This window comes from Penicillium arizonense, assembly GCF_001773325.1.
Source record: "Penicillium arizonense strain CBS 141311 chromosome Unknown PENARI_contig016, whole genome shotgun sequence".
Lineage (NCBI taxonomy): Eukaryota > Fungi > Ascomycota > Eurotiomycetes > Eurotiales > Aspergillaceae > Penicillium > Penicillium arizonense.
Window position 1 is genome coordinate 345,825 of NW_019173293.1, and position 14,162 is coordinate 359,986.

At 50.9% G+C, this 14,162-nt stretch overlaps 8 protein-coding genes across 8 annotated transcripts; 3 read left to right on the forward strand and 5 right to left on the reverse strand.

Moving 5' to 3' along the window:
* Window positions 1-167: 167 nt before the first annotated feature.
* nop58 (RNA-processing protein NOP58) lies at window positions 168-2,067 on the forward strand (the record flags this gene model as incomplete). The annotated part of the gene is made up of 3 exons (XM_022633962.1): window positions 168-292; window positions 410-570; window positions 626-2,067. 3 exons carry the CDS (start codon window positions 168-170, stop codon window positions 2,065-2,067), a joined length of 1,728 nt encoding a protein of 575 aa, XP_022486016.1.
* Window positions 2,068-2,526: 459 nt separating this feature from the next.
* On the forward strand, window positions 2,527-3,459 carry PENARI_c016G04919 (uncharacterized protein; the record flags this gene model as incomplete). The annotated part of the gene is made up of 3 exons (XM_022634047.1): window positions 2,527-2,532; window positions 2,584-2,736; window positions 2,908-3,459. The coding sequence occupies 3 exons, from the start codon at window positions 2,527-2,529 to the stop codon at window positions 3,457-3,459; spliced, it is 711 nt and encodes a 236-aa protein (XP_022486010.1).
* Window positions 3,460-3,930: 471 nt separating this feature from the next.
* Window positions 3,931-4,876, reverse strand: PENARI_c016G00651 (enoyl-CoA hydratase/isomerase family protein; the record flags this gene model as incomplete). The annotated part of the gene is made up of 4 exons (XM_022633947.1): window positions 3,931-4,042; window positions 4,120-4,472; window positions 4,549-4,608; window positions 4,667-4,876. The coding sequence occupies 4 exons, from the start codon at window positions 4,874-4,876 to the stop codon at window positions 3,931-3,933; spliced, it is 735 nt and encodes a 244-aa protein (XP_022486045.1).
* Window positions 4,877-5,198: 322 nt separating this feature from the next.
* PENARI_c016G04982 (fungal specific transcription factor domain-containing protein) lies at window positions 5,199-6,886 on the reverse strand (the record flags this gene model as incomplete). Its single annotated transcript, XM_022634049.1, has 2 exons — window positions 5,199-6,248; window positions 6,485-6,886. 2 exons carry the CDS (start codon window positions 6,884-6,886, stop codon window positions 5,199-5,201), a joined length of 1,452 nt encoding a protein of 483 aa, XP_022486178.1.
* A 313-nt stretch (window positions 6,887-7,199) lies between these two features.
* Window positions 7,200-7,405, reverse strand: PENARI_c016G00924 (uncharacterized protein; the record flags this gene model as incomplete). Its single annotated transcript, XM_022633952.1, has 3 exons — window positions 7,200-7,205; window positions 7,266-7,295; window positions 7,340-7,405. 3 exons carry the CDS (start codon window positions 7,403-7,405, stop codon window positions 7,200-7,202), a joined length of 102 nt encoding a protein of 33 aa, XP_022486048.1.
* Window positions 7,406-7,659: 254 nt separating this feature from the next.
* Window positions 7,660-9,309, reverse strand: PENARI_c016G04345 (putative actin-related protein RO7; the record flags this gene model as incomplete). The annotated part of the gene is made up of 1 exon (XM_022634026.1): window positions 7,660-9,309. The coding sequence occupies one exon, from the start codon at window positions 9,307-9,309 to the stop codon at window positions 7,660-7,662; it is 1,650 nt and encodes a 549-aa protein (XP_022486060.1).
* Window positions 9,310-9,657: 348 nt separating this feature from the next.
* On the forward strand, window positions 9,658-12,446 carry PENARI_c016G11818 (crossover junction endodeoxyribonuclease; the record flags this gene model as incomplete). The annotated part of the gene is made up of 2 exons (XM_022634201.1): window positions 9,658-9,671; window positions 9,806-12,446. The coding sequence occupies 2 exons, from the start codon at window positions 9,658-9,660 to the stop codon at window positions 12,444-12,446; spliced, it is 2,655 nt and encodes an 884-aa protein (XP_022486058.1).
* A 540-nt stretch (window positions 12,447-12,986) lies between these two features.
* Window positions 12,987-14,096, reverse strand: PENARI_c016G11536 (diacylglycerol/polyprenol kinase family protein; the record flags this gene model as incomplete). Its single annotated transcript, XM_022634192.1, has 1 exon — window positions 12,987-14,096. One exon carries the CDS (start codon window positions 14,094-14,096, stop codon window positions 12,987-12,989), a length of 1,110 nt encoding a protein of 369 aa, XP_022486062.1.
* Window positions 14,097-14,162: the final 66 nt, after the last annotated feature.

The window sequence follows — 14,162 nt, forward strand, 5'->3', positions numbered from 1 at the left end:
TTTTTCTTCCGTGCAAAATTTCTAGATTTCTCCAACGACAACGGTGGTCGCCGCCTACGCCTAATTTTTCAGCCCTCGTTTTCTCGGTTCGGTTTTTTGTTCACTCACTATCTGAACGTTTTACCTTGTTATATTTTTTCGAACCCTGCACGCCGTGGCCGCGCACCATGACGCTTTTCATCCTCACTGAGACCAGCGCGGGCTATGCCCTGCTAAAGGCCAAGGACAAGAAGCTCCTCAAGCGTGATGATATCGCCGAGGAGGCCTCCACTGCTGAGGGTGTTTCCAACCTGTACGTCAATTGTTCCTTCCAGACGCTGTCAGGCAAATTCTGAGCGGGGATAAATCACCCGTTGAGCGGGCGCAAAAATTTCGTTATCGGCAACAATGTCACTAACACAACTTATAGTCTCAAGTTGAAGAGCTTCCAGAAGTTCGACAGTGCCGCCACAGCTCTGGAGGAGGCTGCCTCCATCATGGAGGGCAAGGTCACCCCCCGTCTGGCCTCGCTTCTCGATGGCATCAAGGAGGAGAAGAAGGTCTCTCTGGCCGTTGCCGATGTCAAGCTCGGTGGGTAACCCTGATAGTATCTCATATCACATCCCGCTAACGTTGTCTTCTAAAGGCAATGCCATTAGCAAGCTTCCTGGCCTCGACATCCAGCTCGTCGCTGACTCCTCTACCAACGACATCTACCGTGCCATCCGTGAGCACCTCACCACTCTCATTCCCGGTCTGATGCCCAGTGACATGTCCACCATGTCCCTTGGTCTGTCCCACTCTCTCGCCCGTCACAAGCTCAAGTTCTCTCCCGACAAAATTGACACCATGATCGTCCAGGCCATTGGCCTTCTGGATGACCTCGACAAGGAGCTCAACACCTACGCTATGCGTGTCAAGGAATGGTATGGATGGCACTTCCCCGAGCTGGCTAAGATCCTCAACGACAACATTGCCTACGCCAAGCTCGTTCTGAAGATGGGTATGCGCTCAAACTGGGAGACCGCCGACCTTGCTGAGGTCCTCCCCGAGGAGATTGAGGGTGCTGTCAAGGCTGCTGCCGACCGCTCCATGGGTACCGAGATCAGCGAAGACGATCTTGAGAACATTCAGGCTCTCGCTGAGCAGGTCGTCGGCTTCGCCGAGTACCGCTCCCAGCTCGCTAGCTACCTGACCTCCCGTATGAACGCCATTGCCCCCAACCTGACTGCCCTTGTCGGTGATCTCGTTGGTGCCCGTCTCATTGCCCATGCCGGCAGCCTCACCAACCTCTCAAAGAGCCCTGCCAGTACCATCCAGATTCTGGGTGCCGAGAAGGCACTCTTCCGTGCCCTCAAGACCAAGCACGACACTCCCAAGTACGGTCTGATCTACCACGCTTCTCTGATTGGCCAGGCCACTGGCCGCAACAAGGGCAAGATGGCCCGTATTCTGGCCGCCAAGGCCTCTCTGGGTATCCGTGTCGACTCTCTCGCTGAGTGGGCCGACGATGTGACTGAGGAGGAGAAGGCCGCTCTCGGTAACGAGGCCCGCTTCAACCTCGAGCGTAAGCTTGCTGGTATGGAGGGCAAGCCCATCAAGCCCCGCGGTGTTGCTATCGCCCCCAACGGTGCCGCCCAGCCCGAGAAGTTCGACCTGAAGGAGGCCCGCAAGTACAACCCCGATGCCGATGCCCTGGCCTCCGAGGAGCCCGCCTCCGCCAAGAAGAGCAAGAAGCAGAAGAAGCTCGTTGAGGAGGTCGAGGATGAGGAGATGGCTGACGCCGACTCTGACGAGGAGGACTCCGAGTCTGAGGACGAGTCTCCCAAGAAGAAGTCCAAGAAGAGCAAGGATTCAGACCTCGAGGCTCTGGCTGAGAAGGCCGGTCTCAGCGTGAAGCGATACCAGCGCAAGCTCGAGCGTGGTGAAATCACCTTTGACTCAGAGGGTAACCCCACATCAGTTAGCAAGAAGGACTTGAAGAAGGCTAAGAAGGAGTCCAAGAAGGCCAGCAAGGACGACAGCAAGAAGCGCAAGCGCTCCGAGGATGATGGCGAGAAGAAGAAGAAGAAGAGCAAGGGAGAGTAAGCGCATGTTTTCAAAAAGTTTCTGCACTGTGACCGGATGGCTTTCCTGGGATCTGTATGATATCACACTTTTCTTTTCATTTCTGTTTTTTGTTGATCTTCCTGTCGCTCGAATGTTTGGGGCATTTTAAAGGTTGATCTACCGGTCTTTCACTGGCGCAGAGGGTGCTCGTTAGGAACAAGGCAGTACAGTTTTAGCTGGAATAATCTGTTCATATTTCAGTACCGTACCGTAGTCTTAAGTACTTATATGTGTACATGCATACGCCAGTTATAGATGTAGCAGCACATATGTCCTTTCTCACAAGCAGCCTCACTTTATACTTGAAGCTCAAAATGATAAGTTATGCAGCAAAAGATAAAGACACCGCCTATTTCTGCCGGCAGTTCAAACAATTTTCCTTCACCACTCGAGTAACAGGTCTAGCATCTACCTCTCTTCCCATATTGAACCGGCAAAATGAGGGTAAGACTTTCCAGGATAAAAATATGAATATATTCTGACTATATATTATAGATTATTGACCCTCAAACGGCCGTCCTGACCAATGTCGAGGTCCTGGCGTACCTAACTTCCAATCCACCCCGCCGGCCGCCAAACCCGCCGCCAAACTCGCGCAATTGGGTCCCTAGCCCCGATCTCAGAGACCATAATACCGTCGTAAAGGAGGTAAGATCTCCTAAGCTATTCCTCTAATCTGATTTTCTGGGTATTGCGGCGCAACGCACCTGCCTCAAGAGAGCCGACATGAAACGGCCTCGATAAAAAGCGGCGCTTCCCGTCCCCAATATCGCAAGAAAAGACAACCACAGCAGAAAACATCAGCTAATTTCCCTTCAGATCCACAATTATGCAAATCGTCTCTCTCCCCACCTTCTTAGATACCCCCGCTACACAGCCCGACCCTCATCCTCGCAATCGCAATCACAAGCCGCCATGACCGGCACACTACCAGCCCAAACATCAAACACAGACCCCGATACAGCATCCCTTCCTCCGCCAATTCCCTCTACAGAACCAACACCCATGGACACCGCCCTGCGGGATCTAGTAACCCGCTTACAGCCATACGGACTAACAAAAGCTGAGGTCGTCATGATCTTGAATCTCGGTCTGGGCTTGAGTGCTACGCCTGAAGCTACCGAGGAAGGTGGCGAGGTACTCGTTAATGGTGACGGGGCTATGGAGGTGGATGAACAGAATGGGGATGGGCAGGCTGCGGAGGGCGAAGGCGAGGAAGAAGAGATGAGTCCTGCAGATTACACTGCTATGGTGTTGTTGGATGCTGTCGTTGAGGAGAGGGAGTTGAGACTTAATGATGAGGATGTAGCTGCTGTATTGGCTATCATCCGGGAGACGCTTACTGCAGATTATGAGAATATCAGAGGGTGAGAAGATGTGGAGAAGTTAATTTCGACTACTTTATTCCAAAAGAGATACCATTCCGCCTCTTACAATTGTCATGGGCATTAATACTGAATGTCGATCACGTATCAACTGAAATGGGTCACGTTGTCTTGACTTCCTTAGGCGATTTCTCGCCAGCTGCCAGCTGGATGTATAGGACCTGTAGCTCTTTGTTTCTCTTCCTTGCGGCCACAAGATCCAAACAGAGTCATAGGCCATAAGTTCTTTCACGCTCTCACCTATATATGACCTATATGATTTATCCGAGGCACTCGGAAATGGGCAAAAAGGAGGCGAAAAAAGAGAGATCAAAGTAGGGCAAAAACTATGCATGGAATGGTATACTCGCTTCGAGGCTTTCGTGTAGAGATCGTCGAATACTTCGTCAAGGGTACTGCATACGAATTCACGACTCCTGTTATAACACTTGGAACAAGACGAATAGCATCGCTTGAATCAAATCTTGACCTTAGCAGGCGCCGAAGTCATACGACCATGAACATAGCTAATCCTCTGAAACTTCTTGATCGCGTCTCCCCAAAGCTCCTGACGGAGCAAGGCATATACCCTATATTCACAGCAATTAGTACATGCCCAAATACATATATGCTTCTGATGAAGTCAAAATTCAAAGAGTGAACATACCCCATCTTCGCCTTAGGCGCCCACTTTGCCCCCATCTCCAGAGCAACATCAAGCATCTCCTCAGGTTCAGCAACAACATCTACAATCCCATCCTCCAAAGCCTCTTTGCCGGTCCATCTGTTTGCCTCAAGCAGCATCTTACGCGCAACTTGTGGGCGTAATTTCAGACGAGGTAGGGCACCGATTCCGTCAAAGTGCAGACCCAGGTTGACAGGAGGCATGGAGATGAAACCGCGGCGCGAGTTCATGATTCGGTAGTCGTGAGCTAGTGCTAGTGGACAGGCACCACCGAAGGTATGGCCCGTTAAAAGGGCGATTGTTGGGAATGGGAAGTCGAGAATTGTGTGGATGAGCTACTGGAATCTGATTAATTAGGGCTCTTGGTGGAGATGTGTTAACTGTCCGATGGGGAGTATTGAATGAACTGACTGGATAAAAACCATCAGTGTTGGCAAATGGATTCTTATCTGATTCATCTAATTCAAGTCCCTGTCATCTGTTAGTACTTGTTCCAAGGTGGTTCAGTTTAGACATCAGTTGTACCCACGGTGCACCAGAATTTAGTATCATTACCGCGCGTAATCACTGCTCCCTCAGAACCAGAGCCAAGGATATTCTCTACAGTGCGATATGCTCGAATCATTTCCTGACAATATGCTGAGTTGAGTCGATTCTCGGGTGGTTTCTGCATGGTGAGAACGAAGACATTGCCATGTCGTTCGAGGGATAGGTTGTTAAATGTTGGCATGTCAGCCATTTCGGGGAGTTTGCAAAGTTTCAAAGAGTAGAAATAGATGTCAGATGTATTGGAATCACCTATGCATAGATGTACATAGATGTATGCTAAGCTAAGCTGTCTTCTAGTTGTACGTTGACCCCCCGCATCCCCAGATCCCCACACTTGCTCTTACCGAAATTGACCGAGTGCCGGAGCATGAGATACTATAGCACGACATATTGACAGAACTGTACAGTGGCAACTCAGAAGATTGAAGTACTATAGGTCCATCGGAAATTGTTTTTACATTCAGTGTTCTCCTCTGGTTGCTCTTGCAGAGCCTATGTGTAGTTCATGACATCTACCAAGTTATCTCACCATTCCAGTCGAGATCCTTGAATAGCCAATCTCCCATGCCCTGATATTGATCGTGAAAGAAGTCACCCGTCATGTCCTGCGGCATATCACCCATGACAAACCCAGCATTCGGGTCCAAGACAGTTGTAAGAGGCCGATACTCCGAAGGTATATCGCCCGGTACCCGGGACTCGGCCAAATGACCTATAGCATCCGATTCACCGAATGCTAGTGTGCCACTGCCATTGTTGCTCTCATTTTGTCCGACTTCCATGAAGCAAGGCCATGCCCAAGAAAGCTCCGACCCGAATCCTTCGAAGTAGGGCCGGTATTCCCTTAAGAGCGTCATCACCGGCACTTGATCTGGCGTTGCTAGGCTTTGCTGCTTCTCAGCAATGCTCCTCAGTGCTCTGAGACTACCCTTTGCAGACGACCAGCGTTTTGCAAGTTCATCAAGGGCCAGATAGATTGTTTCCAAACTACCAGCCGCTTGCTCCCAAAGGGAAGGAATATTTTTGCTTGAAAGCAGACCAATTCCAGCAGCTAGTAAATGAAAAGTGAAGATTGGACCCAGAAATTGGACCTCGTCTCGAGCAAGGAAGTCTTCGAAGATCCCCGCTATAAATGAGGATGCCAGGATCATTGCTGAGGAAGGCAAGTTTCCAGAAATCGGTCGACACATGATCGCAAGACAAACGAAGTATGGGATGTGAAGCTGTCGCGCTTCAAAATTGTACTGAGCCAGACCTTTGGGTGAAGCTGAGTCCCCTGGCCTGCTGTCACTGCGAAATAAGCGCAGGGACCGTGGGAGTTCTCGTGTCCATCGATACAACTGATTCTCGATGTTTTGTCGTACCTGACGCGTGAGAGTTTTGCGTCGACAGTGTTGGGTAAGATGGCCCAAGATTGAACTGATTTCCACATATGCGATAAATAGAGTGACATCTGAGCTCGAATCTTGAAAGTCCTCGAGACAGGGTGGTGCCAGCTCGCAATCGTCCATGTCAACCGCGAGTGGCCGACCCTGTCCGGCAGAAATCAAGCAGTCTCTAGCCTGCGGTGGTATCAGTCTCTTGATACAGGTTCACAAACCAAAGGGACTACCATGAAATAACTTACAAACAAAGTCCACCAGAGCCTGCGCCTCAAAGGAGCATCCCTTTTGTTAGTCGGTTCCTTATGCAGTCCAATCTGATGAGCCAAGCCAACCCCTACATATCGCCAAAACCCGCTAGTATTGGTAGACACATGCTCCGGTCCTTCAGGATTATACCAATGCAAAATACAAACTGCAGCGACAACAGTCACTGGATTTCTCTCATAACCAGACCAGAATAAAGCTTTTGCACGGCGGTAAAACTGATGCGAAGATGCATACGCAGTGACAGCCGGCGCCGAGGTAACTCGACTTGCGGCAACGAAGATCGATTGAAGAAGTAGCATGGACGGTTTCTGAGAACCGCTTTCTTCAAGCCAGCTGCGTTCGATGATTGGCATCCATGGTGAACATCGTTCCATGAATGTGTTGATTAGGCCATCACGGATAGACCGTGGTGGTAGCTCAAAGGCGCCCTGCAACCGTAGCAGTTGGATATCATCTTCTGTGGGACCGTCTGCCTCTCCCGTCGGGTATGATCTGGCTTGGTCCTCGTTGATGGCTACTGTATCATCGAAGTAACGAGAGCGGGCCATGAAGCTTGGGATTGGAGCAGAAGAATATGGATTTGGGTCTGGCCGTGAGGGTTCAGATACCCTGGACCACCCTGGGGTTGGAAGAGCATCTCTGATGCCGGCTATGCTGCTTTGGCTTCTGTCGCGGTGTTGATTCCGGTCATGGGTTTCTTCGGAACTTGTAAAGGATGATTCGACGGTGCAAGGGCTGATATTACTCGCTTCTGACTCTCCCCAGGTAACTCGTCTTCTCCTAGTTGCTTGGGTATCATCGGTCCGTGTTCTCTTTCTCTTGCGCTCTCGTTGACTGATCAAAAGTTATTAAATCGACCCTTTATTGCTACCGCACGCGTAATACTCACAAACAAGGCCATTCATGCCGTTGGCAGTTCAGACATACCTCAGAAGCTTCGTCGAAGATACATCGGACCTACCAAGATCAGCAAAATCCCGTGCAAAGTTCCACTCTCGTACCTTTTTCTTATTGCAAGCAACACATGCCGTAGGTGCCCGCAATGGCGGAGGGCTAAAATCATCCATGTTGACCTGTTGACCTGCACATAGTGTTTAAACATTGTGAAACTGAAGCAATCCAAGGGCGTGGGTCTCTTCCCCGCGCCAGAAGCCGAGGCTGCATTGCCGAAAGTATCGCTTGACGCTTTTCAGCTCGACATATTGCCGCATCATTTACAATATATAAAACTACTTTACGGAAGAGTATCAAGACTGATAATGCTGGCTGTTGAATCATGGGGTATCTTTTGTTCTTATGTGGCGCCAATTGTACACAGTTCTCATGCCCAGCCGGCCAATGTCCAACTCGACCGATCACCACCGGATCTCAAGCCCGATCGACGATCAGGAACATGATGGTCGGGATCTCGTGTGGCTCCAGCCAATCCATGCTGTAGGAACTTTTCTCGCTCGATCTCCACCATCCCCCGGATTTTCAAACTAGTCGTCAGACTTGCACCAGCCCACGGACCAAGGGATTCGACTTCACGCAAGACTCCTTGAACGGGGACTGGAATGTCCTTGTTCTGTCGGCGAAGCTTTTGTTCAACAAAATCCAGTTCAGGTTCCTCCTTGGAGGGGTCTGGTTTCGCTTCATCTCCCGATGAGGCCTCCTCGTCGCTCGTAGCTTTCCCGCTATTCTTGGGTGTTTCGGTGCTCCTTGAAGGTGTTCGAGCTGAGAGTCTCAAGTCCTCCAATCTCTGCCGCTGTCGCTCGAGTGCTTTGCCTCTGATTGCGCTCCATCCATGACGGTCAACTAACAGTGAGACTTCCTTGAGGATTCGCTGACGCAGCCCCGGAATTCGAGCACCGCCACCCACGAAGACGATGCGTGACATGCATGTTCCGCGTGCATCGGGAGGCAATGTAAGGAGTGTGTTGTAGATAAGCAAGGGGATCGACTTTTCTTCATCGTCCATTTCATGCTCCGCAGTGCCCGCGGCAATTAGGACTTTCTCAGCAGGGCCGGCGAGGTGTGAGAACGACACGTCCATGTATGCTTGCTCGGGATTTGCTGGAGATGGGATCGACAATATCTGGTCTGATGCTGAATTTTCTTCTGCCTGCAATTTACACCAGGCAAATCGACTGACCACCTCTTCACAGTAAGAAAATCCGACAGATATATCGTCCTCTGCGTCATCGTTATGATTCCCGTCAGAGGCTAATTTAGTGAGAAGACGGCCCATCTCCTGCATCAGTGGTTTCATAGCTCGTGTCGTCCTCTTTGTGATCATCTCTCTATATTCGTAGATGGCCGTTGTCGTGGTCTCAGCCCACCCAAGGTCAACCACCAAAGCAGACCGCAGCCCAGCAGCGGTAGCCGACATAGTCGCACTAGACAGAAGAGTGACACTCGGGAATCGCCAGCGACTGAAGAGCGTAGATAGTAGCGACGAAAGCAATGGATGCGACATAAGCGAAGGCAAGACAAGAACCAGGCGAGACGTACCCGCGTCCGTCAACAGGTACTGGTTAAAGGTCTCGCGGAATGCGCGCTCAATCTTGTCCTCAACCAGACCCAGATCAACTTCTCGCGAGTCTGGCCTCCACAATTCGTATGCTCGTGCCCATTCCTCTGCGTCGACTGGCTGAGCTAGCCGTCCAGCACCAGTGCTGCCCTGAATCCATCCCCGATAGTCCCCCGCTCTCCTTGAATCCTCGGGCCCAAAGCCGATCACACATGCGGGTGCGCTGTTTCCTTCAAATCCTGCACGGAGCCATCGTGCACCTATCTCGAATATGATCGCATCGTCTTCATTTCGAAAGGACGAGCCCGGCGACGTCGTGCTATTGAATGAGGTGTTGCCCGAGCGTAATTGCTGCTGCGGTGTGTGCGGGGAGGCTGGTCGTGCAGTCTGGTTATGGCGTAGATTGGAGGTTGCCGAGCTGCGCTTACTAGCGCCCATCGAAGGTGTATCGCTCGCCATGATGTAGTGGTGAGCTCGGGCGCGTTGCTCTCCTTTTTCGGGTCAACAGTATTCCGCGGAGGTTCGTAGCGATCAGGGTTTGTTTCACCGGCGCGCGGATAGAAGATCCAACGCCATTGGATGAAAGTCAAAGAGAAGTGAATAAGTTATTCAAGAGAAATTGAATTCGTTGCCGTTGTGAGGTTGCGAGCTCGAGCGTTGGAAAGGCAACGGATCTACATCGGGCCGTGGTTTATTTACTTCTATCAACAACTTCATCTCCGCAAACCAGCCCCATCGCCAGAACCACATGGCGTGGCGCAACGGTTTTGGTGTTTTGTATATTGCATTCATTTTGGGGCTGGCAGAATGGGTATTCCAGGGTGAGTGTGACTTAATCGTGCTGTGGGATATTATATCCCTGCGTGGCGGGAGGACATACACAACGCATCTCCTCTCCATACCGAACCGCAGCTTCCCTTGAGCAGATGAACCTGGTTTACTGACATTGATCCAGGCTCATTAACGCCATCGGCGCGGGAGAACGCATCTCTCTGGCCAAATTGGCTGTAACGCATCTGGAACGGACAGCAAGACCGATTCGTATCGCCGTCGACATTTCGATTTGGCTGTTCCAAGTTCAAGCAGGCCGGGGTGGAAGAAATCCCGAACTGCGCACTCTATTTTATCGACTGCTCAAATTGCTTGCATTACCAGTTCATCCTCTTTTTGTCTATGATGGAAGACAAAAGCCTGCTTTCAAAAGAGGCAAAGCAGTCTCTGCGCGCAGCTACGGCAGTGCCCCTATCATCAGACGTTCAAAAGACCTCATTGAACGATTCAGATTCCCATGGCATGAAGCACCCGGCGAAGCTGAAGCTGAGTGTGCACGTTTGCAGCAGGCAGGAATTGTGGATGCCGTCATGAGTAATGATGTCGATGCCTTGATGTTTGGGTCATCATTGACTATCATGAACTTCTCGAAAGAGAATGGCAGTGGCACAGCTTCTGCAACTCATGTCACATGTTATGCAATGGGACAGAACGGGCACCCTTCAAACATACCCCTCGACCGCCCGGGAATGATTCTCTTCGCCATGCTGAGCGGTGGAGACTATCTCCCATCTGGTGTACCCAAATGTGGAAGCAAACTCGCCGCAGAAATTGCCAAAGCTGGGTTTGGTGAAGATCTCCTGCAAGAGCTAGACTCGGATTCAGACGTGGACACAGGATTGACCGAGTGGAGAGAGCGTCTTCAGTACGAACTGGAAGAGAATGAGAGTGGCTATTTTACGACAAAACACAAAGCCGTCAGGATCCCCGAAACATTCCCCGACCGAACCATTCTTGAATACTATGCTCAGCCGAAAGTTTCCAGCGACGAAGAAATGTCATTTCTGAGAAGCCGTCTTAGGCAGGCCTGGGATCGAGACATTGACCCCTTGGCAATCAGAACTTTTGCCGCAGAACATTTTGAATGGAATTATCGATCTGGCGCAAGAAAAGTGATTAAACTATTGGCCGAGCCTCTTGTTTCCTACCGACTCCGCCTTCAGAGACCAGTGCGAGGTGTGGCTCCAGGCTTCTCATTCGTTCCTGAATGTCCACCCACTTTACAAAAAGCTTATAAATGTCGGTCAAGCTTCGGCACGGATGCAATGCCAGAGCTACAGCTGGATATGCTGCCTATAGATGTTGTTGGGTTGGATCTTCTTGCTGAAGAGCCAAATCCACCACTCCCATCCGAGGAGCCTGTTCCATCTCAAGCAACTCCACAAGAGGGAGAGGAGGAAGATGAAACAGAGATGGCCTCGGAACAGGCTCCCCCAACACCGTCAAAGTCCCGAGTGACGAAACGATATGACCCTTTTTCCATCGAAAAGGTATGGGTCTTTGAGACCGTTGCACGGTTAGGTGTTCCAGACATCGTGAAGAAGTGGGAAAACGAACAGGCCGAGAAAACCGAGAAAGCAAAGAAGCCTGCCAAAAACACTCCTACTCGACGCATGGCACCTAAGAAGAAGGGACCAATTGATCCTGGGATGAAACGAGGAAGTATCCTGAAATACGGAACGCTTACCAAAGAAACCACCGAATTGTCAGCATCCAAACAGACACAGTTGCTAGAAGCAGCTATTTCGAAAAAATCGACCACGGACCCTCATTCCAGGCTTGGATCCGGTTCCGGCTCTACTTCACCAGTTGTCGTTGACATGGAACATGGTCCAGTCTCCCCAAGTATGTATGCTCAGCAGGGTGCCACGCCGATGATGTCCTACTCATCCCAAGAGGTTGACGATCTCCTGGATACCTTTTCTTCCATTACCTTGTCCCCTTCTGCAAATATCAAGCGCCACCCCATGGCAGCTCAGTCTCGCATCAGGTCAAGGCGCGGACTTTTGGGGACCGATGGAATCGAGATTGAAGAATCGGAGACCCTACACGCGGAAATAAATCATAGTCCGTCCAAGCCAACGCGATCCAGGGGCCTCAAAATAAGCTACTCAATTTCGGACTATTGTGACTCGGAAACCTCGATCGAGGAATCACCAGCCAGGGCCCTGATTGCTCCGCCCTCTCCATCCAAAAAGACTCGATCCAAGGCAAAGAAAGCAACCGAGCCTCAGTACGAAGAGGGAAGCCTAGCTGTCGAAGAGATTGGAAGGGCCATTGAGACCCTTTCGTTGTCAATAAAGCTTGATGACTATAGTGAAGATGCACCAGCTAGGCCATTGCGTCAACCTTCACCGAGAAAGGCAAAAGAACCCAAAGTTCGTACGCGGACCACTAAGATCGAGGCCACTAAATCATCTCTGTCTCCCAAGCAGACGGCATCTGAGCCGGAGAAACCATCAAGCTCAACGAATTCAGTCCCACTAAAAGACAAAGAGTGTCATGAGAACGCGGTGTCATTGAAGAAAACCGAATGGGATGCCAAAAATCCAAAGCAGACCACCAAAAAGCCTTCGAAAGAAACCACAAGCAACAAACAGGACCACAAAACCGTGGGTCACTTAGAGGGCATCACCATACACAATGGTTTCTGGAGCATCGACTCCTCGCCTGGGGACTCAGCAGACCCAGATGGAGTCGAAAGCAAAGCCCGAGGCGGCAAGAAAAAGAGGATCCCACGTGTGAGCATCCTCGACTTGATTTAGTATTCCTTATACCCATAGGTCTTATTTTGGGTTATTGGAGTTGAGCGTTTGGATAGGCCATGAGTTCTTGCGAGTATTTGAGATTCTGAACAGAAGCATATGCCATGCGTGTGGCATTTGGCGTTATTCTACTGCATTTGAAGGAAGTTTGAACTATTGCGCTCAGAGCCAAAAAGAAATACCTGGCGTCCAACGATTTGTTTGATTCCAAGTTCATATTTCAGGTCTATCAAATGGAAGACTATGTGCGCATATAACCAGAGCGCCCAAGAACCTAGTCCAGAGAGTAAATACAAAGTAAAAGCCAGTGTGTATTTATTGGAGAGAATTGAGAAGTAGCATCAGAACGGACGAAGCATTGGCCACGCCCCTATCTAAGCAGAAACCGGAATCTTGATGCAACGCAATGCCCGAAAGTAGAGAAGAGATGTGAAAGAAGTCATGCCCCCAAAATGTAAGACACCAAAATAACATTTGAAAAAATGAAAAGGTATGAGTGCTGTGCTGAGAACCAAAACCAGGAGTATATCATTTAACCATCTATCCAAAAACCTTGAGGAATCCCCATAGCCCAATTCCACTTAGGACAGGGATCGTCAGGTTATCATCCCAGCTCCACATGTCGATGAACTCACTGCCGGCAGCGACAACGCCAGAAACGACGCTCATAACACCCAGAGCCAGAGGCCCGGTGATGACTGCAGAGTCACTAGCTTCCCAGCCCAGAAGACCGCGAACAGAATTCGGGAGCAAGTTCAAGCGTCCAGTGAACATAAAGGCATCTTCAGGGTCGTTAGGGAAAGTACCGATGTAAGGCACGAACCACCCCCAGAAAGCAGCAGCAGTAGCAACACCAACAGCCCAAGCGGCCATAGTGCCAGCCAAGCTCTTACCCTTCCGGAGACGAGGGGTATGGCGGCCGTAAAGACGGCCGAATGTCGAAGCGGCGGTGTCACACCAACTAAGTAGTAACACTCCCATAACTCCGACGTCCTTGGGAAAGAAGCGCAGCACAACGTACGCTCCGAGGAGGTACCAGATGACGCCGTTATAGCCCGAAACCTCAGTTTCGCGCATGAGGGCACCCATGCATCGAACATAGAGTTTGTTAACCTTCTCCGAACGATGGCGGATAAAATCCGTTGCTGCGATGGGCACCAAAGCAGAGAAGAGCACCGGGGTGATTTGTAACGTCTGCACGCCCCGACTGTACAGGTGCAAGGTCAGAAACCCGATGGATACGTGCAGGAGCTTGCGGGGAATTTCATGGCGGTGAATGAAGGAGCGGTAGCGCGAATGGAGCGGGATAAGTCCGAGAGGAGATGGGGACCGTGAGAGATCGCGTAGTGTATCCGGTATGCTTAACGGCGATAAGTGGCCGTTTGAAGTATCGCCATTGGGCGAGCGCGGCGGCGAAGCTGGGATCTTGGGATTCGACCGGCGCGCGGGCCTAGAGGGAGTTGTGGAAGATCTCGGTGTACGCTCTGCACCTGATGCTTGCCCTGTGACTCCGGACTGACGCTGCCGGCGTGCAGCAGACCGTGTTGTCGGTGCGAAATATTCATCGTGTGTCTCCGACGGGTCCGAAAGAGAGGGTGTCGGAGAGATCACGCGAGGTGTTGCGGGTACGGCATCTGGGGAGGTGGGCATCTCAGATGCTCTCAAGGTGAACGAAGGAAGCGATGCGACCGGGATTACGCCGGATAGTGGCCGCGT